Source organism: Acomys russatus, chromosome 29 (assembly GCF_903995435.1).
Source record: "Acomys russatus chromosome 29, mAcoRus1.1, whole genome shotgun sequence".
NCBI classification, from domain to species: domain Eukaryota; kingdom Metazoa; phylum Chordata; class Mammalia; order Rodentia; family Muridae; genus Acomys; species Acomys russatus.
The window spans coordinates 47,452,728-47,476,477 of record NC_067165.1 but is presented as its reverse complement, the minus strand read 5'-3'; the positions used below and the strand labels follow the sequence as shown (position 1 = coordinate 47,476,477).

Genomic DNA, 23,750 nt, shown 5'->3' with positions numbered 1-23,750 from the left:
AACATGGCCAAGAGCAGAGGGATGCTCTTTGGATGCCTCAGGCAAGAAACTCATCTCCAGTTTCTACAGATGTCTTGGGCCACAACCCTCTAGCTAGTGCACAGAGACCTATAGAAGTTACAAAGCAAGGGCAGTGTCTTAGTGTTCTACTGCTGTAAAGAGACGTCATGATCTCAGCAACTCTTATAAAAAAGAAAGCATTTAATTGGGGCTTGCTTACTGTTTTGGAGACTTAGTCCATTATCAGCATGGCAGTGCACATGCAGACATGGTGCTGGAGGAGGAGCCGGGCATTCTACACCCACATTTGGATGGCAGGAAGAGAAAGCCAGTGGGCCTCTCAAATAGTGCCATTCCCTGATGACTAAGCATCCAAGTATATAAGCCTGGGGTGTGGGTGGGATTCTTGTTCAAACCACCATGGAGGACTTCTAGAATCCCCAAGCCCTCATTTTGCACTCCTTACCCAGTTCCACCACTAGTCAGCACAGCAGACAGCTCCACATGGGACGACTAAGCTGGACTCAGGTGGCCAGGGAAGCGGGTCCTGCCTTTCCCAAGGGCGACTTAGATCTATAAACTGCCAGTGGCCTCCACAAAGCCTAGTGATACATCCGGAGTCTTATCTGACTGACCATGCCATGCTTGACTGGCACCTTCTACCTCAATATTAAGGAGCTGGGGTCATCTTCTCATGCAAGACGGCGTCCTGAAATGGGAGGAGCTACATGTGGTGCAGGCTCTGGCCAGACAGGAGGGGATGGGTTGTGCTGCACTGCCAGTCCCAGCAGACAACATGGTCTGGACCCTGCTGAGGGGCCCCTCCTCACCCCCCTGAGTCTGTCCCCTGAAGGTGGCAATGGAGGAGACAGCTCCCACACACTGAGTACATGACCCTTGGGACAATAAAGCGAGAGGAGAGAAGATCTAGTCTAGTTTAATTGGTCTAACCTTAAATCACTGCTGTTACCTGAGCCACTGGTTCACGTCTGGGACAGCAACCTTGTAGCACTGTTAGTAACCTCAGTTGTGTGCCTGGTGTTGAAGATGCTAGACACCCTGGCCCACTCAGAGGTGGCACTGGTTAGCAGGACACCTTCTCCCACAGGGGCACACGGCCAATACTACAGCCACACTAGCAGCTCACAGGCACTGCTCCTGGAGGCTTGGAACAGCAAAGAAAGGGCCACTGACCAACATGACCTCACAAGCCCAGTGACCTCAAGTGTTCAGAGATGGAGGCCCCATGGGCAAACATTTTACTTTCCATGCTCAGCCTGAAAGGACAGCAGTCTATCCCTGGGAGACAAGGCTCTGCTGGCCTCTGGAATCAGGAAACCCAGGACACTCCATTCTGCAACTCTCAGAAATGTGTGCCTTGAGGTCAGCAGGTAAATTAGCAGGTAGACGCTGGAGCAGCCTATCTCTGGTACCAGTTTCCAGGTTGTGTTTTCTTCACTGTCAGGATCTTGGTTTCACTCTTCTCAGCTTGGTGATGAGAGAGAGTCCTGTCTACTACGGGCTCCAGTGGGTGGCTCCACAAGCTTTGACCATTTGGATCAGGCCTGTGTTGTGGCTGTTACAGATGCTGGAACCTTGTTGTGACTCCTAAGGGGCCCAGACCCCACATGACTTCTTGCTCTTGAGTCCTTGGGTCTCATAAACAAATGGTTACTCCTGTGAAACCATCCAGTGAAGAACTCACGGCATGGAGGGCGGCTCCCCCTAGCATCTGTTTATGTCTGTCATTGAGAGCCAGTTTGGCCTATTTTAAGACCCTTCGTGTATTGAGCTCACTGGAGTGGAGGCTTGGGTCTCCACTGCTGTACTGTGAAGTCTCAGATGATCTCTAGAAGTCAGACGTTGCTGATGTGGGCCTCCACTGTGGAGAAGGCAGAAGGACCTTTAGTCTTGTCTGGATGCAGCTCACGCCTGATGTATCTCGGCTTCCTCACTGAAATGGGGTCAGAGACAAGCTGAGTCAGAGACTACCAGGTAAGTTGAGGTCTTTGCCTGCACTGTTGGCTCTCAGGAGCACAGTCAACAGCCAACAGGCACAAAGCCCATACATGGTGTTTATTTTAACAAGAAAGTGAAGCTCATCAGGCTCCACTGTACAAAAACAGTTTCTTCTGATGGAGACTCCAAGAGCTCAGCTATTTCCTATCAGACCCCCAAACCCCACATCCCAGGCCCTGGATCACAGTACAGCTATTCTTTAAGACAAAAGCACAAACCATACCTGCATTATGCACCACAGGGAGTTGGACGGCAACCTCTAAAGACGGAACCACACTGAGTTTTGAAGCCCATGAACATAACCCTCGTTTGATTGCTTGTTTTTTGAGACAGGGTTTCTCTGTGTAGCCTTGGCTGTCCTGGACTCACTTTGTAGACCAGGCTGGCCTTGAACTTACAGAGATCTGCCTCTGCCTCCCAAGTGCTAGGATTAAAGGCGGATGCCACCACCGCCCGGCTATAAGCCTTATTTGAAAAGGCCTGTGCAGATGTAATTTAGGATAGGAGGTGAGATCACCCTAGATTAATCAGGTGGACTTTGAACCCAATTAGTACCCTCTTTACAGGGCATGGCTGGTGTGGCCACAAGCCACAGGAGGTATGAGATCCTAGGAGCTGGAAGAGACACAAGGGATTCCCCATCCACCAGGCCTTGGAATACGTGTCTCTCACCCCCACATCTTAATTTCTAACTTCTGGCTCCAACAACTATCAAGGGATACAGTTTTCTTACAGAGGCCAGTGTGTGTGTTTTGCTGTGTGGTGCAGGTCACTGACAACACCTGTAAGGCCCTCAGGGAGAAGGCTGCTTTGGAGAACTTGAGACAGGTATTAGCTGGAACGAGGCAAGTCTAACTTCATTAAGGAACTGCTTTATCTTCAAAAGAGAGAAACACTGTCACTGGTTCTGTATTCTAAACCCTTGTGCAGTGAGACAATGAGGTGGGGACAGCAGTTAAGTAAATCTTCTCTGGGGCTTGTAGCTGTGTAACTATGGACCAGCCATGGCTTCCTCTTCTGTGTAATGGGTTGTCACTGCTCAGATGGGCCTGGCAGGGAAAAGCTTAAGATCCGACCCGTTCCTTGCAGCTTTCAAACAGCGCCAGACTTAGACATGGCTGCAGGAGACGCAGGAAGTCTGGGCTATGCCACGGAAGGGAGACAGCATGGGAACCATGCACGTTGATGAGAAGGAAGAGCAGTAGAGCCTGCTGAGACCCTGTCCTCGTCCCTGCCTTATCCAACACCTGCTGAGCGCCTGTCCCCGTCCCTGCCTTATCAACAGTCTACTTAGAATGCGTGAAGACAAGCTGGGTCCCGGAGAGGGACCTTTATGTCTTTGGTAAAACCATCGAACAGGCTTTGAAGATGTCCACAGTAAGACCCTCCCACCCGACTCCCATAACATGCTGCAGCCTGTACCTGAAGACTGCGGCAGAGGGACCATTGCAGCCTTGAAAAGAGAAGAGCAGAATGAGACTTGGATGGCCTGGCAGAGGTGCTCAACCCTGGTTGCTCAGCCTAGTTGGGCAGGTTACTTACTGTTTCACCAGGCTGTAGTGCAGGGGCTGGGGAAGAAAAAGGCATATGTCACCCTGCTGCCCAGCAGCTGCCTCAGCTCTGTGTGCCCCGAGCACCCTGAGCCTGGACAGCTGCTCAGCCACACTTCTTACCTGGGGAACGCTAAGCAGCAGGGCCCAACCACACCTTCTCAGCTATAACAGCACCCGAAGGCGCTCTGTGTTGGTGAGTGTGGGCATAGTGGAGTCCGTGCCTGCTATGTACCTGCTGGGGACCCCCAAGGCCCTGCCTGGGGACAGACTCTGGACAGTAACCAACCCTGAAGCCAGGCGGATGGAAGTACCTCTGTTCTTCCTGTAGAAAACCTCAGGAAGCTTACTGGAGCGCTTGAGGTAGAAGAACCCAGCCACAGAGAGGATGAGGCAGGAGCTGATGAAGAGTGTCCCCAGGAAGAGGGAAGCTGCCACATGAGGAGCCCCTGCAGACAAATCAAAAGCTGCCAGGAAAGCCTGAGTCTTAGGAGATGGTGTCCAGTACTCCTTGCTTAACCCCTGGGGCCACCATTCCCCAAACATACCCGAGGCATACTAGGTGCTGGCCATAGTTCAGAGCGAGGGCTCTGTCCTTAGGCTTCTCCACAGGCCAACTCACCTAGCCATACGATAGGGGCAGCGTGTTGCCTACTGTTTCCTGACCTAGGTTAATTCCAGGCTCCACAAGTTTCAGATCCTGGGCTCTCTCCATTAGACTGGCCTCAGATTCTTGGAGCGAGAGTCAGAGCCTCCACCCTTGGCAGCAGACACTTCTGCCACTCCTCACTTCTGATGCATGCAGTTGCCTCCTGCTCATCTCCGTTTGTTTGGGGTCAACACATACTAAGGAGCAGGTAGTTGACAGAACAGTCCTAACTGCCAGCCATGGGAGGTAATTTCCTTACACCATTGCTCTATATAACTGGCTCCCACTGGTGAGAATAGCACCTTTTTGGAGTGCACGTGCAATTTCTAGGGATACGTTCTAAGAGCTCTCAGAAGGACTGAGAGTTCTCAGAATAGGACTCCAAACTGGTGGCGGTGGCACACATCTTTAATCCCAGCGCTTAGGAGGCAGAGACAGAGGCAGACGCAGAGGCAGGCAGATCTCTAAGTTTGAGGCCAGCCTGGTCTACAGAGTGAGTTCCAGGTCAGCCAGAGCTACAAAAAAAAAAAAAACCCTGTCTTGAAAAAAAAGAAAAAAAAGAAAGAAAAGAATCCATCACTACTTTTTTTTTTTCAAGACAGAGTTTCTCTGTGTAGCCCTGGCTGTCCTGGACTCTCTTTGTAGAACAAACAGGTTGGCCTCGAACTCACAGAGATCCGCCTGCCTCTGCCTCCTGAGTGCTGGGATTACAGGTGTGCACCACTGCACCTGGCTGGATCCACCACTAAGGCAGGATGAGCTCATCTCAGGATGATGTGCCCTGAAGTGACTCAGTCACCTCAGAAAAGACAGGCTTGTACTGGAGCTCAACCCAGCTCCCTGGCCTCTGCAGCTCCTCTGCTTTTGAGGTTCTCTCGGGCAGCACCAGGCCATCCTTTGTCCTGCTTTCCTGGCCACGCTGCTTCCCCAGACACATCCCTCCACCCTTTACTCCCCAGGCCTTCATTAAGGTGGGCCTGAAGGCTGTGGAGGTATGAACATCAGGTGATAGGGCCGGTCCCCTCCTTGACAACGTTCAGGAGGCATGCCTGTGCATTTGCAGTCTCACAGAGGCCTACACCCTACTGTAACAAGTTGGGATGGGGCAGTGCAATCCTAACAGCCTGGGGTCACAGCGGACATGGAATGAGGCAAAGGCATCAATAGGTAGCAGTGAGGGCTGCTATTAACTGAAGCTCTTTGGGGACCATGAAGTATCTTCCTCCCATGGCACCCCCACACGTGTCCACACACAAGCCAAATAACTCCATCCCCAGGGGATGCTGGACTCCACCAGACCTCTTCCTTGACCACAGTTCCTTGAAGAAAATGTTTAACTTCAGGATTGGCACTCCTGCCTGTACCAGCCTTAATGATGTGCCCCAGGCCTAGGTCCCAGGCAGAGGCACAGTTCTGGATCTATTAGCTGAGAGACTTACCAAAATGTGGCTGTCCAGGTGTCCCTGAGCTTCTGTTCATGGGAAACTGCGTGCCCCGGCCAGTGACTGTGGGAGAGCAGAACTGAGAGGAGGCCCAGGCCATGCCTGAGACCCGAGGCCATGGACTGAGGCCCCCACACATAGTCCTAAAGGGAGTCTCAGTTAGAGATGATAAAGCAAGGAGCGGTCTCACCCACAGCTGTCCTCAGTGAACAGAGCACTCTGGGAGGATCCAAGGGGCTGCTCACTGACAGACAATACTCTTGGGAAGGTGAGTACTGTCCTCACTGTTGGAGAGGACAAGTACAGTGGTTCCCTTGGTTTCTCCCCAAATTGGACATGAGGGCCCCTGTGAAGTATGGGGGAGCTGGGGCAGATAGCTTGAAGAAGACATACGAATTCTGCACTCAGAGCCATTGTATGTCGGGAGGGTCCCATTCCAGCACCGGACACAGCTAGCATTCCCATCTGCATTCCAGTGCCTGTAGCAACCTGCACCAGGAGACAGGGTTTTTCAGCCAAAGTAAGTCAAGGTCATCTCACTGTCTTATGCAAACTTTTCTGTATTGTGATTTGGTCATTTTCAACCCAGGAACACTAACAATGCTGTGGATATGTGTAGGGCACAGACAAAACTCCAGAAAAAGAAGTAAAACCAACAGGAAGTACAGCGCTCACAACCAAGCTCCTGTGGATGCCTGTCACTAAGGCATGCCTCAGGAGACTGTGCAAGCCTAAAGCTAACAGGTACTGTGTGAAGATCTAGCCTACCTATTAGAATCACTTCCTCCAGGATACAAGGTAGCTGTCCAGCTAGTATCAGGGTAGCTCCTAAGCATAGCAGTGCACCCTCACTTGGGCCTCAACAAGAGGTGCGGGGGGGGGGGGGGGGGGGAGGGCAGGTATACATAGGATACAAGGTAGCTGCCTACTGTGTATCAGGGTAGCTCCTAAGCATAGCAGTGTGCCCTCACTTGGGCCTCAACTTGGGGGCAGGTGTACATAGGTTTGTTTGTTGTCCCTGTGCCATTTCCCAGGGTGTCTGCAGCAGGATCAAGCCAAATTTCTATCCCAGATATGTACTGACCAAAGCCACACCTTCATGCTTGGGGTGACCCAGCCTGTACTGGCTAGTGACTTGTGGATAACTGTTTCCCACCTGGTCAGGGCATATCTTTCCTTCTACTATCCCCAACACAGAAGATGAGCAGACATGTTCTATATGCATTGACTGGGCACTAGACGCCAAAGCTGGATAGTGGCCAATACATAGAGCTAAACCATGGGTCACTGGACCTTAAAAATGAATATTTTTTAACATCTGATTTGAATAGGTGGGTTGAGGGGAGAAAAAAGCATTTCTGTGGTGACAGAGATAGTATTAACAGTAATGAATAAGTGGCCTGAGAGGGATAAACAGCAGCCCAGAGTCACCCACCCAAGACTGACCATCTTCTTCCACAAAGACCTCTTGCCTCAGGGCAGACCACGACAGCGGTGGCCCCGGCACCTCACTTCAGTCTTCCTCCCCTGGATGTCCCTGTTCGACCTCTCTCACCAGCCCCGAGCCCTGTTAGCTGCTTTCAGAAAGTGCTACCTTCACAGCCTCCTAAAACCTTTACTGGGTAAGGGACCTCACCTTTGGCATGCTGACATTGAGGCTGGATTGTCCTCTGTGCACTGAGGCTAGCGAACAGCACCCTGGCCTCTACCTCCAGATAATAGAAGCATCCTCCTCGACTAATTTCGCACCAGTTGTGATGACCAAAAATGCCTCCAGACATTGCTGGATATTCCAAGGTCAAGATACCTCAGGAGGTGCTGGAGAGATGGCTCAGCCGTTAAGTACACTTGCTAGTCTTAAAGAAGACCTGGGTTTGGTTCCCAGAACCCACATGTAGGCTCACAGTTGTCCATAATTCTAGATCTAGAGGATCTTAACCCTTTTTTGGTCTCTGAGGGTACCAAGTATGCATGTGGTACACACCCACACGCATGCTCACACACACACACACAATATACACATACACAGGTAAACACTCACACATAAAATAAAAATAAAGCTGGGCACAGTGGTGCACATCTTTAATCCCAGCACTTGGGAGGCAGAGGCAGGCGGATCGCTGTGAGTTTGAGGCCAGCCTGGTCTACAAAGTGAGTCCAGGACAGCCAAGATAACATAGAGAAACCCTGTCTTGGAAAAATTTTAAAAATTAAAAAATTAAAAAATTAAAATAAAAATAAATAAGTCTTTAAAAAGATACCTCCAGGGGGTGGAGATATGGCTCAGAAGTTAAGAGCACTGTCTGCCCTTCTGGGTTCAATTCCCAGCAACCACATGGTGGCTCACACCCATCTATACAGGGATCTAATGCCCTCTTCTGGCGTGCAGATGTAAACAGAACACTCATATTCATAAAAAAAAATAAAATTAAATAAAAATTTAAAAAATTAAAGTCTTTTTAAAAAGATACATCCAAAAACTGCCCAGTTCAAGGCAGGGGTGGTGGTGCACACCTTTAATCCCAGCACCTGGGAGGCAGAGGCAGGTAGATCTCTGTGAGTTCGAGGCCAGCCTGGTCTACAATGCACAGCCAGGATAGCCAGGGCTGTTTCATAGACAAACCCTTTCTCGAAAAAACAAAAAACAAAACCCAAAAAGGCCTGCTTAGCTTAGCTCCTAGAAGCACTACCCTGGCTTAGTCTCCTTCTGAGCCCATGCCTCCTCCTCTTCCCTGTGGCTCAGCCCTTTACAGAACAACAGCCCCCAAAGGTCCCTGTAGGGACTCGGCAAGGGTGTGGTTAGGCTCCATAAGGAGGAAGCCCAGGTAGGCCTCCTTTGCACAATGCCACAGCCTGTGCTATCCCAGCTGTTTTGTTGCTGAGGAGTGAAAGACATCTGGGAATGCTGGTGTATGTTGACTGGTGTGCTTACCTGGGCCACACAGCCCTGTGCCTGGGCAGGTAGCATTGAAGTCTACCACATCCACACAACACTCCAGCTGCTGGGCCTAGAGGAGAGACATCAGGGAGACAGGCTGGTTAAGTGCCTAGTTTGTGTCAAGGACAGCATTGGTCACGACAGGGCTTTGTCTTTCTCATCACCCACAACTCCCAAACTCTCAGGGTCAAGTGACCAGGTATGTCCAACACTAACTAGTCTCCCAAAGTCCAGGAAAGGTAAGAACTAGTGAATTTATGTGAACTGCCCTGGGCCTTGGACAGCCTGGCATGATATGACACATAAGAAATTACCTAAAATAGAATACTTAAAGACACCGAAGAGAGTTCAAAAGGAAGCCTTTGACTCCCTGCCTGCCCTTTACCTGCAAAGACAGGCTAAGGTCCTCATAGCGTGGTGCCCTCCCTATACTGAAAGGGCAAGTTCTTGTTTCCAAAGCCACAGGGACACGAATCTGAGCAGCAGCCTGATTAGGCCCCTAGTTAATGAGATCATGTCGTCTATCCAATCACACTTTCTTCCCCAAATCCAACATAAATATACAGGTGTCTCTATTTCTTTATAGAAGCTCTCAAGAAATGTAAAATGTATATTAAGTTTGCCCCTTCCCTCCCTCCCTCCCTTTCCCTCTGGAGGTAGGCCTTCTCTGTGTAGCCTTGGCTGGCCTAGACTCACTCTGTGGACCAGGCTGGCCTTGAACTGACAGAGCTCTGCCTGCCTATTTCCTTGAGCACTGGGATTAAAGGTGTGTGCTACCACACCCAGTTCTTTTCTCTATTCTTAGTTTCTACATTTTACTTTATTATTGTTTGTTTGTCATATTGTGAGGCAGGGTTTCATTATTTAGCTCTGGTTGTCCTGTAACTTACTGTGTAGACCAGGCTGGCCTCAAACTCATAGAGATCTACCTGTTTCTGCCTGCCAGATGCTAGGATTAAAGGCATATGCCATGAAACTCAGATTTATTTATTACTATTATTATTGTGTATATGTGAATACGGGCATGTACATGGAGGTCAGAGGACAACTTTTGGGAGTCCTTTAACTGTGGGTTTCAGGGAACAAACTTTCAGGCTTGGCAGCATGCCCCTTACTTGCAGAGCTACCTTGTTGACCCTGTTCATTTCTGGTTTTTTTTTTCTTTCTTTCTTTCTTTCTTTCTTTTTTTTTTTTTTTTTTTTTTCATTTCTGTTTTTAAGGCAGGGTTCCAGCCGGGTAGTTGTACATGCTTTTAAATCCCAATACTCTGGATCTCTGAGTTTGAGGTTAGCCTGGTCTATAGAACAAGTTCCAGGATAGACAGAAAAACTCTATCTTAAAAAAGAGCCAGGCATTGTGGCACACGCCTTTAATCCCAATACTTGGGAGGCAGAGGCAGGTGGATTACTTTGAGTTCCAGGCCAGCCTGGTCTACAAAGCAAGCCCAGGCCAGCAAAGGGTACACAGAGAAATCCTGCCTTGAAAAACCAAAACAAACAAACAAACCAAAAAAGGACAAGGATGCATTATGTAGGTCAGTCCTGCTCCTTAACCTTGAGAGGGAACAGGGACACTGGGGCTAGGCAGACCACCATGGGAAGAATCAAGGTCCAGCACACAAGCCATCCCTCTTGTTACCCTTGGCCAAGTCAGTAAGAGATTCCCATGCTATCACCCCAAACAGTGAGGCCCTCATCCTGCCTGCCTTGGAGAGCAGAATACTGGCACCTCTATTTGAGATAACAAAGCTCAGTCCACTGGAGTGTCACTGGCTTTGACCATGTATGCCTATCAGTCACTAGCTCTCCTGAGTAAGCAACAACTGAGCAGGCACCTCTGGAGGGTGGTTCTGCAGAGACACTAGGTCAGCTATAGCAATAAGTAGGTTTGGCAAAGGAACTTCTAGAAAGCAGAATAAACAGGTGATAGGTAGAGTTCAAGGATCTCTAATCCTAGCAATACACTCCACGAGGATTCTACCAGGGTTAGGGTTAGGCTACCTTCAGTGAGCCCTAAGTTCAAAGACTGAGATTTTTATGGGGTAAAGACCCATTGTCACTGAGTACATGGTTACCCACCTTGCTTTCTGTGGACTTGCTCATGCCTCCCGTCAGAAGGCCAGCCAGGAGCATGAGACACTGCAGTGCCATGTGGGGAGCTAACAGAGAGATCTGCAAGACAGAACAGTGTGCAGGGAGGAGGGACTGGCAAGGGTGGGCGGGGCTGAGGGGCATAACTGGGAGGGCAGGACTAAAGCAGGTAGGGTAGGGCTGAAATGGAAAGGGTGGGGCAGCTTTTCAGGGAAACAATGATGTAGTCAAAGCACTTTAACCTGCCCCTCTAGGATAAGAGTTACAGATATCAACTCATCACCTGAGGATCAGCTGTCAGCAGAGACAGGACTGTGGGGAGCTCATAGGCCTGACCACCACATACCATAGGTTTTTTGTATGTTTGTTTTTTCGAGACAGGGTTTCTCTGTGTATCCTTGGCTGTCCTAGACTCACTTTGTAGACCAGGCTGGCCTTGATCTGACAGCCATCCACCTGCCTCTGCCTCCCGAGTGCTGGGATTAAAGGTGTGCACCACCACCACCCAGCCACATACCATAGTTTTAAGACTCAAAACTCAGGAATCAAGGCAGGTGAGCAAGGCCTTGATTGAGAGGGATGGCCTGGTGCTGCTTCCAGAAACATCATGCTGTCAGAATTCTGAAAGCAAGACCATTGTACCTTTGATTTCCCAGGATGCAGACACACACTTGTCCCAGTGAGGCCCCTACTCACGTCATAGCTAGCAGGTGGGGGTAAACATGGGCTCAATGGAAATTCTCAGTGATATAGGTTCTGCCTTCATGAACTTGGGGAAACAAGATGATGTAAAACCATGGTCCAGAGTAGCACCCATGCTTAAAAATGTAATAGTGAAGCTGGGCGTGGTGGCGCACGCCTTCAATCCCAGCACTCAGGAGGCAGAGGCAGGTGAATCGCTGTCAGTTCGAGGCCAGCCTGGTCTACAAAGCGAGTCCAGGACAGCCAAGGGTAACACAGAGAAACCCTGTCTCAAAAAACCGAAGGGGAAAAAAAAGGAATAGTAACAAGCCGGGAATGGTGGTACACACCTTTAATCTAAGCACTTAGGAGGCAGAGACAGGTGAACCTCTGGGTTCCAGGCCAGCCTGGTCTATGGAGTGAGTTCTAGGCCATCTAAGGCCACACAGAGAGACCCTGTCTTGAAAACAAAATTTCTTTTTTAGGTATATGATGTATGTCCTCATATTTGTCTGTGTTCCATGAGCAGAGGCCAGAAAAGATCATCAGATCTATTGGAGCTCGAGCTACAGATTGTAACAGCTGCAGTTGCAAGCTGCCATGTGAGTGCTGGGAAGAGAACACAGGCCTCTAGACGACTAGCCCATGCTCTTCTTCTTAGTTATTTATGGTATGTGTACACTGGTGTTCTGCCTCCTTGTATGTATGGGTGAGGGTGTCAGATCCCCTGGACCTGGGGTTAGAGACGGTTGTGAGCTACCATGTGGGTGCTGGGAATTGAACCTGGGTCCTTCAGAGGAGCAACCAGTGCTCCCGAGCGCTCTTAAGTATTGAGTCATCTCTCCATCTCTCTCACCTGCTGCTTCTACCACTGAGTGCTGTGATTACAGATGTGCAACATCAAGCTTGGTTTACGCAGGGCCAGGGACTTGAACCCAAGGCTTTGTGCACACTAGGCAAGCAACGGAACCACCTCTACATCCCCTTTAATTTTTTTCAAATATTATTCTATTTTACATATATGAATGTTTAAACTGTATGTATGCACGTACATCACAGGTACCCTTAGCGCCTGCAGAGGCGAGAAGAGGGCATCAGATCCACGGATGGAGCTGCAGACAATTATGAGCTGGCACTTGGGTTGCTAGAAACGCTACGTGGGTCCCTTGCAAAAACAAGTGCTCCTAACCACAAGCCATCTCTCCAGTCTCCCTGTCCCTCTTACAACAAACTTAGGTTAACTCACAACGTGGTACCTATAAATCAATCAATCAGTCCAAAATAAGATTTGAAGAATACTTTTTGCCATAAAGGTTTTTTTGGTTTCTCTGTGCAGCCTTGGCTGTCGTGGACTCTCTTTGTAGACCAGGCTGGCCTTGAACTCACAGTGATCTGCCTGCCTCTGCCTCCCAAAGTGCTTTGATTACAGGTCTGTGTCAGTGCACCCGAATTTTTTTTTTTTTTTAACTTTTACGTGTTTGTACATTTTGCTTGCACTCATGTTTGTGTAGTAGTGTCTGGACTCTTGGAGGCCAGAAGAGGGCATTGGATACTCTGAAGCTGCAGTTTCAGACAGTTGTAAACTTCTGTGTAGGTGCTTGGAATTGAACTCAGGTCTTCTAGAAGAGCAACCAGGGCTCTTAATTACTGAGCCATCTCTCCAGCTCCGAAAGGTGTTCTTCTCTCTCTCTCTCTCTCTCTCTCTCTCTCTCTCTCTCTCTCTCTCTCTCTCTCTTAAAAATTTATTTATTTACTATGTCTACAATGTTCTGCCCACTGGGGGGCAGGCCCACCAGAAGAGGCTCATTATAACCCCTGAGCCATCTCTCCAGCCCCCTAAAGGTTATCTCTGTAAAAAAAACAAAAAAGTTGGCAAGACAGTGATGGTACACAACTTTAATTTCATTTCAGTACTCGGGAGGCAGAGACAAGGAGATCTCTTTGAGTTTGAGGCTAGCCTGGTCTACAGTGAGTTCCAGGACAGCCAGGGCTACACAGAGAAACTCTGTCTTGAAAATCAAACAAACAAGAATAAAAAGTTAACTGGGGGGCTGGAGAGATGGCTCAGAGGTTAAGAGCACTGTCTGCTCTTCCAGAGGTCCTGAGTTCAATTCCCAGCAACCACATGGTGGCTCACAACCATCTATAATGTGAGGTGATGCCCTCTGCTGGTGTGCAGGTGTATGTGCTGACAGAGCATTGTATACATAATTTAAAATTATTTTTATTTATTTTATTTTTAATTTAAAAAAATTTATTTTATGTACATTGGTGTTATGCCTGCATATATGTCTGTATGAGGGTCTCAGATTTTGGAGTTACAGACAGCTGTGAACTGCCATGTGGGTGTTGGGAATTGAACTTGGGTCCTTTGAAAGAGCAGTCAGTGCTCTTAACCACTGAGCTATCTCTCCAGCCCTTTTTTTAATTTTTAAGTAAATCTTTTTTATTTTTTTATTTTATGTACAATGGTTTTTTGTCTGTGTGCACATCTGTATGAGGGTATCAGATCTGCTGGAACTAGGGTGACAGACAATTGTCAGCTGCCATGTGGTTGCTGAGAATTGAACTCAGGTCCTCTGGAAGAGCAGCCAGTGATCTTAACCACTGAGCCACCTTTCCAGCCCCATAAATAAATCTTTAAAAACAAAAAACAAAACAAAAAGTTAACTCGGTATGGAGGATCTTTATGAGTTTGAGGACAATTTGGCCTACCTAGTGAGTTCCAGGCCATAGTGAAACTCTGTCTCAAAAAACAAAACCAGTTTTGGAGAGCTGGCTGAGTGGTTAAGTCATTTCCAGAGGACCTGAGTTCAATTCCTATCACCCACATGGCAGCTGTCTGTAACTCCAATTCCATGGGATCAGGCCTCTGAGGGCATTGCATGCCTGTGGAACAAGCAGGCAAAAGACCTAAGCAAATAAAATGAAAATAAATCTTTAAACAAACAAAGTTACCTTTTTAAAATTCTGAGACAGTTTCTTCGTGTAGCCTTGGCTATCCTGGACTCCCTTTGTAGACCAGGCTGCGACACCACGCCTGGCAATAAATTTACCTCTTGTTTTTGTTTTTGTTTTTTGAGACAAGGTTTCACTGTGTAGCCTTGGCTGTCTTTGGACTTGCTTTGTAGACTAGGCTGGCCTCAAACTCAGTGTCCACCTGCCTCTGCCTCCCAACACTGGGATTAAAGGCGTGCGCCACCATGCCAAGTTCATAAAGTTACCTCTTAAGAGACTCAGGGTGTAGCTCAGTTGGAAAGTGCTTGAGCAACATGAACAAAGCCCTGAGTTTTATCCCCATTATCATATAACTTGGTGTGATGCTACACATCTGTAATCCAAACACTCGGGAGCTGGAGGCAAGAGGGTCAAAAGCAGTATGGTTACAGCCAGGCATGGTGCGCATGCCTTTAATCCCAGCGCTCAGGAGGTGAGACAGGTGGATCGCTTTGAGTTCGAGGCCAGCCTGGTCTACAAAGTGAGTCTAGGACAGCCAAGGCTACACAGAGGAACCCTGTCTTGGAAGAAAAAAAAAAAGTAGTACGGTTACATAGTAAATTCAAGACCAACCTGAGATACTATGAGATCTTGCCTCAAATAATAATAATAATAATAACAACAACAACAACGTTACCTCTATGAAGACTTTTTACTTAGCAGTGGCCTCTGCAGCACTGAAATAGCAGGAAAGCTGGGCATCTCCAGTTCTGGAACAATAGTATTCTGAACTTTGGTAGAAGAACCCTGAGAGAACACAGAGAAGTTTCAGCTTTAGGCTAAAAGTGAGAGGCCCCACCCGAGGACCCAGGGAACCGACTATGTGGCTCTAGTTCTATCAGCAGGGGAAGGGATCCACTATAATTCACTTTATACTGGGTTTAAGCCAGGACTGTCAGGAAAATGCCCACACTGCAAGGGGCAAGAGGTAGTGCTCGGGAGTTACCTGTGACACCTTATCCAGAGCCTTTCTGGCACGCAGTACATGCCTTTTTTTTTTTTGTTTCAGTAATGCATGCTGAGTTTCAAAATACATTCTGTCCTTGATTTAACTCTTCTATTTAAGGTGTGACGTCTTAGAGCCAGGAGCAAACCTTTAATCCAAGCACTTGGGAGGCAGAGGCAGGCAGATTGCTGTGAGTTCGAGGCCAGCCTGGTCTAAAGTGAGTCGAGCACAGCCAAGGCTACACAGAGAAACCCTGTCTCAAAAACCCAAATAAATAAATAAATGGTTCCTTTCATTCAGCACCAAGGCTCTTTAGATGTATTATGCAGGTTCTGCTCATTACTATGTCATGTGGCTGTACCTCACTTCCTTTACCTATTACCTACTGTAAGGTCCCTGAGCTGATTCTACTATTTTGGAAATCATAGACCCTTGAGCACACACTATGTGAACCTGTATTTCTATTTCTCATAGGTAAATACCAAGGAATTTGCAATGGAGCAGAGAGGTGTGTTTAACCTGTCAAATCTTTTTCCATACAGTGGCATCTCCTCACTTTCCCACCAGGAGAGCAGAAGAGCTTACAGGGTTCGCATCCCACCAGTATCTGGAACGTACTGGTGGGCACATAGTGGCATCTTATTGCTATCAGCATTTCCCTGACTGGTAATGGCTGGCATCTTTTCATGTCATTAGTCACGTGTGTCTTATTGAAGTGTCTTCCAATTAGTTAGATATGGCAGTTCTTCACTTAGTGTGTCTGTGCATGTGCACATGAGCATGCACACACGCCACGAAACACATGTTCAGCATGTATGTGGATGTCATAGAACAGTGAGTTCTCTTCATTCACCATGTGTGTTCCAGAGATCAGACTCAGGTTGTCAGACTCGGCCACTTCACTGGTTCAGCAGTTCCGTATATAATTTTTAAATTTTTGATTCTTTGCTTATGTGTATATATACACACGTGTTATGGCATGCATGGAGGTCAGAAGACAACTTGTGAGTCAGTTCTCTTCTCACTATGTGGGTCCTGGGAACTAAACTCAGCTTTGTGCTGTAAGCTGTTGAGCTATCTCAATGATAACCTGTGTGTTCTTTCCTGTTGTGTGTGGTGTACCTGCATGTTTGGAAGTGTGTGTAAGCCAGAAGTCAGCACTGCCTTTAATCACTCTCCACCTTATTTTGGTGTGTGGTGCATGTGTGTATGGTCCACCTGGTGCTCAGGGATGGGTTATGGGTGGCTTCCTCTATCACACTCCACAATCCTTTGTTTTGGAGACAGGGTCTCTCTATGTAGTCCTGGCTACCCTGGCACTAGCTATGTAGACCAGCTAGCCTCAAACTCACAGTTCCTTCTGTCTCGGCTGCTCAGATGCTGGGATTAAATATGGGCAGCCCTCCATATTTCCTGAGACAGGGTCTTTCACTGAACCTGGACTGCATCACTTTTGCTGCAAGGCCAGCATGCCCCTCTCCCCACTCAGGCTGGGACCCTGGAGTCACCTGCATCTTAGCCTCTAACCATCTCCCCAGGCCCCACCCAGCTACTTTTCAAGACAGTTCGTTGTTGTTGGTTGGTTGGTTGTTCTGAGACAGGGTTTCTCTGTGTAGCCCTGCTGTCCTGGACTCGCTTTGTAGACCAGGCTGGTCTCCCCACAGAGGTCTCTGCCTCCCAAGGGCTGGGATTACAGGTGTGCCCCACCTGCTGGGACAGGCTCTTTCATTGAATCTGGAGTTCATTGATTCAGCTAAACTGACAGTCATTGAGCTCAAGAATCTGCTTGTCTCCACGCCTCGCATTTATATGCGAGCTGTGGGCACAAACGTAGACCCTCACGCGTGCTCTGCAGGCACTTTTTTTTTTCTTCCCGAGACAAGGTTTCTCTGTGTGGCCCTGGCTGTCCTGGACTCTGTAGACCAGGCTGGCCTCGAACTCACAGAGATCTGCCTGCCTCTGCCTCCTGAGTGCTGGGATTAAAGGTGTGCTCCACCACACCCAGCTGCAGGTGCTTTTAAATGAGCTAGCTCCCCAGCACTTTTTTTTTTTTTTTTTTTGAGTAAGGATCTCATTATAAAGTCCAAGCTTGCCTGGAACTCACTATGTAGACCAGATTGTCTCCCAAGTGCTAGAATTACAAGCATGTGCTTACAGATCACACATAGCTCTGTGTGTGTGTGTTGTTATGTATTTCAGGATGGCCTCAAACTCTTTATGTAGATGATGACTTTCAAATTAATTTTCTTTTGAATAGATTCTCATCATTAGATAGCTAAACAAAGACTAGCATCCTTGGGAGCCATTGAGGGTATGTCCCTCGTGGTTAGTTGGGCACCACCTCCCACTTCCCTGGTAATACTAGAACGGAAAATATGCTATCACCTCTCAGACATCCAGGTCTAAACAATGGAATACATCTGGCCCTGGGTACATGTGCCAAAGATTAAAATGTCACATCCTATTATATTCTCCCTTAAAAGGTAATCTAGGCCAGGCATCACGGCACATACCTTTAATCCCAGCACTTTGGAGGCAGAGGCAGGAGGAGCTCTGTGAGTTCAAGGCCAGCCTGGTCTACATAGTGAAATCCTGCCTCAACAAATAAATAGATAAGGTAATCTATCTGGTGGTTAAAGAACTGAAAATGAGTGTGCTCAGTCATAAATAGGACATCTATTTCAACCCTCCCCTCCCCAAAGCTCAAGGAAGATTGTGGAAGAGGGGACAGAAAAAACTGATACGCAGTGCCAAGCGCCTTTAATCCCAGCACTCAGGATGCAGAGGCAGGGGGATCGCTGTGAGTTCCAGGCCAACCTGGTCTACAAAGCGAGTCCAGGACAGCCAAGGCTACACAGAAAAACCCTGTCTCGAGAAAGAAAAAGAAGAGGAAGAAGAAGAATTATTTAAAAGCGAGAGTGAAAAATAAATAAAACTAAAAGCCAGAGTGTAAACTGCTGTCTCCTGGACATATAATCACTGCACTCATGAATCCACTGAAGCTATGGCTACTTGTGCAAGATCAAGCTAGTAAGATTAATAACATTCCAACAGACAGCATTAACTGAACTCAATGGGCTACAAAAATTACAAAAGCACCAGAGTGTTGGTACGACCCTTCAATCCCACTCCAGAAGCAGAGGTAGGCGGATTTCGTGGTTTTAGACTAATCTAGGTGCCAGATCGCCTGGAACTGGAGTTGCAGATAGCTGTAAGCACCTACAGGGCTCAAACTCAAGAGCACCAAGTGCTCTTAATTGCTGAGTCACCTCTCCAGCACTAGGTTGGGGTTTCTCTTTTAAATATTTATTTTTAATTAGGTAATTATATGTGTGTGTGTGTGTGTGTGTGTGTGTGTGTGTGTGTGTGTGTGTTTATAAACATAAATGCAGGTGCCAGTAGAGGCCAGAAGGAGTTGGATCCTGAGATTGGAATTGCAGGTGGCTGTGAGCATCTAGACATGAGTACTGATTGGGACTAGAAATCAGGTTTTCTTGTTGAATCCTTGTTCTCAGCCACTAAGCCATCTCTCCTGCCCCTAGGAAATGTTCGTTCATTATTATTATTTTGTTTTTTAAGATAGGGTTTTTTTCTGGGTAGCCCTGGCTGTCCTTGGGCCTTCGAACTCAGAGATCTGCCAGCCTCGGCCTCCCGAGTGCTAGGATTAAAGGTGTGTGCCACCACGCCTGACCGGAAGCAATGTTGTTTGTTTGTTTGTTTGTTTTTTAATGAGTTACCTTATACATCCAAACTAACATGGAGAAATATAAGTGGCAGTTTTGAGAGGTGTTGTGACAGGTGCTGCTAGTGGACAAGAGAGCTTCGCCTAAGAAGCCCGATGATAGCAAGTCCAAAGCTGGCAGGGGCAACATGCCCTGAATCTCTCAAAACAGCAAAAACAAAATACTGGGCCAACTTCGACACCTTTAAATTTAATAGGCTTATTGAGTAGAGACTTCAGTAAGAATAGAGTTGCGGGGGGCCGGGGTCGGCGTGGGGGGACTGCAAAGACCAAAGTGGGTCCCACAGCAAAGTCCTCATCTGTGGCAGAACCTCGGCCGTTTCTTGACACCAACAGACAAAGGAAGTCCCACATCTCCCACGTCCTGCTCCGCTCCAGCGCACCTCCGAGCTACTGGCGGTCCACTTTCAATCTCCCCTCCCTCCATCTGTCCATTCGTGCAACCACCGTGCTCCACTCCCGGCTCCACCCATACCGCCACATCGCTGACAAAATGGCAGCGAGACAGGGTGGGCACCGTCCCGCTAGGCCTTGCGCCAGTCCTGGAGTCTAAGTTACCCGGAGTCTTATCTTGTAGCTGCAGCCGCCACCTCCATCAGACCAGGGCCCTCACTCACCATACACCAGGCGGGTTCCTCTTTCGTACGAGCCGCCTAGCGAATGCCCTGCGAGCGCCATCTGGGAGTTGTAGTCTCTGGTCCGCCCCCGTCCAGGCGTCGGCTGGTTCTGCTTTGGACAAAAAACTACAACTCCTAACTGCCCCCTCACCCAAGTGCCTTTGTCCGGGATTCTCTCTAGCAGCAGGTTTGGACTCGGAGCTCTGTTTGGGAAATGTAGTCCAAGTTGACTTGAACCTAGGGAGAGGGAGGGGACCGGGAAACGACTACATTTCCCAATATTCCTAGCGGCGGCCAATCACCGTAGTCCTTGTTAGGCGGAGGGCCACCCTCTGGCTCTAGGCCGTTCGGATAGGGGTTGTGACTTCCGAGTTCCTTGCGATCTCTCTCTCCCTAGAGTATCAACGCCACATTAGCCTTTGGCATATTTAACCGGCCCTAGTTTGTGATTGAGATGGAGCAGATGCATTTCAAACTTATTCAGAACGAATGGTTTGATTGGCTAGCCCCGTTTCAAAGTGAACTTTTTTTTTTTTTTTTTTTTTTTTTTTTTCAAGACAGAGTTTCTCTGTGTAGTCCTGGCTGTCCTGGACTCACTTTGTATTCCAGGCTGCCCTCGAACTCACAGCGATACGCCTGCCTCTGCCTCCCGAGTGCTGGGATTAAAGGCGTGCACCACCACGCCCAGCCCTCAAAGTGAACATTTACGAAGTTCAAATTAAGCCTTTTGTAAACGTCTGGGCTCTCTAATTTATCTGTAGTGTCGGCCTGAAGACTTGGACTCCAGTTCTTCCCAAGTGGGAGGCCACACCCACGCTAAACCGAGCACAGAGCATCTGCAGTCGCCGCGTGGAACGCTTAGGGGTCTGTCTCTGGGCTACCTGATCACCCTGAGCTCTCTCACTTTGGGGGCCTCAGGTAGCTGGGCTGCTTCCCTAATACTCCTTGGACGTGCCACCCAGACACGAGGAGGCCATGTGCTTTTTGCAGTCCATCAATTTACAGCTTCTCGGAAGTGGTGTTGGACCAATGGGCAGCATCTGCAGAGGACACAAGGGTATACACCGGGGCTATGTTTTGAATAAAGGTTAGGGAGTGTCAGCCTTTGTGTCGGGACTGGTTTTTCACCCTGGCATCGGGACCTGCCTTCAGGCAGCGCGGCTGCCCTCCTCTAGGCCTCTCACGTCCTAGATACTGACGTGACCTCAGTGTCTCTGATCTGGTAGAGCCGGTCAGACAACTCAGTATTCTATTGGCCACCTTGATTACTCTTCCCTGGAACTCTACCCTAAGTCTCAGCAGCTCTAAGAATTCAGTGTTAAGAGCTGTGGGCCTTCTTAGCCAGCTGCAATGACCACAGTGGCACAAGGTGATGGGACTGTGGTGAAATGGGCTGGATTCATCGGTTGTGGTGGTGCACGCTTTTAATCCCAGCACTCAGGGAGGCAGAGGCAGGCGGATCGCTGTGAGTTCGAGGCCAGCCTGTTCTACAAAGCGGGTCCAGGACAGCCAAGCCTAACACAGAGAGACTCTGTCTCGAAAAAACAAAACAAAACAAACAAAAAAGTCTCAAACCAAGAAAGATGAGTTCAGCTGGGCATGGTAGCACACGCCTCTAATCCCAGCACTCAGGGTAGCAGAAGCAAGTGAATCTCCATGAGTTTATATGCTTTACCACAATTATAATTGTGAGTACCAGTCAGTGTATCTGGGTCTGTTTTGACCGCCCCTCAGCTTCTAGAAACAAGCTGTTGCTGGGAAAGTGAACCCAGGAAAAGCAAAGAAGTGGGAGGCGTGCTTAACACCCATAGGTGGCGCTGTTGTGCTGAGAGAACATGTACAAACTGGGAAAGAGAGTGTATGTAACCTTGGCATCATTTTATCCCACCTGAGAAAGAAATGAGTTGAAATCAGATCTGTGACTATTGAGAAGGGTGGAGGGCACCTCTGGGCCTGCCAGAGGGAGCTGGTTGCTCCCTGCCTCGACACTCTCTTAGAACTATTTTTGCCTAACTTGTTCCCCATCTTGGCTTTATGAGAGTTAAACTATCAGTAAGTTATATGAGCCCTACTGCCCCAGAACGGAGGCTTTTTTCCCTCCGGTTTTCTGTGCTTTCTTCACCTCCAGCCAAGTCCCTCATGGGACAGTGTCCTGTGTTTGGTGCTTCTTGGCAACAGGGTTATCAAACGTCACCAAGGACACCTACGGAAAGATGGACGGGACACCATTTGCTTTGTGCTGATGACACTTCTTATTCACTTTCTCTTAAGACTTTTATGCAAATGTCTTTATCCTCCCCACCCACTAAAACCTTTGCTTACACAAAGGCCCAGGGCTCCGTTCTAGGAATTTGATGACCTGGGACAGTGACACCGGTCTCCTAGTAGTAGTGGTCCCTTCCCCCCATTTCCTGTTCCCCAAATGTTTTCCATGCCAGCCAACTGAATAAGATTGTAAGGCCTCCACCTGAGTTAGAATAAAAACCACATGCACTTCTCATTTCCTGTACTGGTGTGTGCTGAGCACCCTCTTGATCAGGAGTGGTTTGCCTTGTCTAGACACTTCAGTTAGAATAGTGTCTCTTTCTTTGTGACCCAGAACTTATTTCTAATAAGCATACACAGTCAAAATGGCCTCTGTCTTTTTTTTCTTTTTTTAAGATTTATTTACAGTGCTCTGCATGTACACCTGCAGGCCAGAAGAGGCCATCAGATCACATTATAGTGCTTTCTGGGAATTGAACCCAGAACCTCTGGAAGAACAGTCAGTGCTCTTAACCTCTGGGCCATCTCTCCAGCCCAGCCTCTGGCTTTTATCCCTAACATAGATGGTGACTATATCTTATACCATAATTGGAAGTGAGAACTCCACATCCACTTTGATGTAACTGGCTAATCAGTGTGAAAGAGAAGGAGAGGGCTCAAGGAATATGGGTCTCTGTCAGGCTAATAACCTCGGAGAGATTTAAGAAAAAAGGGGAGGGGGCGGTTCTCATAAATATCGTTGCCAGTTAGAAATGTCCATTGAGAGGGTGACATCTTGCCACGCCTACAATTAAAAACAACTGTAACTGTCGCCAAGTACTCGCACACATTGCTGAGAGGGGGGGCGGCAAAAGTTGGAGAGAGAGAAGGCTCAGTGGCTGTTGGGGACAATAGGCCATATGGCCAATGTTCAGCCATCTTGTCAGAACCTGCACCTTTAAGTCTCTGTTCTTCCCAGAGCTTGCCTTTCACCAGAAACTAGCTGACCCTGTTGTGGGTCGGCAGTTAGACTAAAGACAGATAGAGATGGAGCAACCCTGTTGTGGTTTAGCAGTTAGGCTAGACAAAGAGGGAGCCAGATACCCTGTGTGGCAGGACATTATGGCCCTGCCTGGAATTCCCTGTGTTTTGAGAAAAGCCTGGAGCTGGGTTGCTATAGCAATATGCTTCCCTGCCTTCTGACTTATAAAAGCTGCTGCCTGACTAATACAGTTTGATCAATCAGACTTGCTCTCCTTCTTTGTGTCTTGCACTTTTCAACAGGTGACCTTCCTCCCGAGTTTTAGTCGAACCCCTCAGGTTGGGGCAAGTGGCCAAAAGCATGGACTGATCTAGAGCAGCGAGAAACAGGCTTTGGTTCCTACTATGTGGGGTGCCTCACAATGGCCCAAAATTTCAGCTCCAGGGGCTCTGAAGCCTCTGACTTCCTTGGACACCTGAGGTTATTTGTACATACCCATGCATAGGCACACATGATTAAAAATAAAACAAATACAAAACCAAAAACCAGAAAGACAGGAAAATCAGGAGATGGTGGCACACACCTTTAATCCCAGCACTCGGGAGGCAGAGGCAGGTGGAACTCTGTGAGGTCAAGGCCAGCCTGGTCTACAGAGGGAGTCCAAGACAGTCAGGGTTGTACAGAGAAACCCTGTCTCAAAAAAACAAAAACAAACAAACAAACAAATAAATAAAACAAATTAATCCTTTAAAAGAAGGATGACTTAGGTAGATAGCACTCCTGACAGCTCTATGGACTCTTCTGAAAGCTTTGGACCTGGCTCAGTTGAGCGGCCAGTTCAGCAGTTTCCTTA

General features: G+C 48.2%; 1 protein-coding gene across 1 annotated transcript; it reads right to left on the bottom strand.

Moving 5' to 3' along the window:
- Positions 1 to 1,832: 1,832 nt before the first annotated feature.
- C29H1orf159 (chromosome 29 C1orf159 homolog) lies at positions 1,833 to 19,900 on the bottom strand. Its single transcript, XM_051171748.1, has 10 exons — positions 19,672 to 19,900; positions 15,004 to 15,113; positions 10,677 to 10,769; positions 8,593 to 8,668; positions 6,054 to 6,149; positions 5,658 to 5,723; positions 3,884 to 4,018; positions 3,562 to 3,587; positions 3,442 to 3,472; positions 1,833 to 1,954 (listed from the first exon to the last, which is right to left on the bottom strand). The coding sequence occupies exons 3-10, from the start codon at positions 10,746 to 10,748 to the stop codon at positions 1,857 to 1,859; spliced, it is 600 nt and encodes a 199-aa protein (XP_051027705.1). The 5' UTR covers positions 10,749 to 10,769; positions 15,004 to 15,113; positions 19,672 to 19,900; the 3' UTR covers positions 1,833 to 1,856.
- Between the last annotated feature and the right edge of the window lie 3,850 nt (positions 19,901 to 23,750).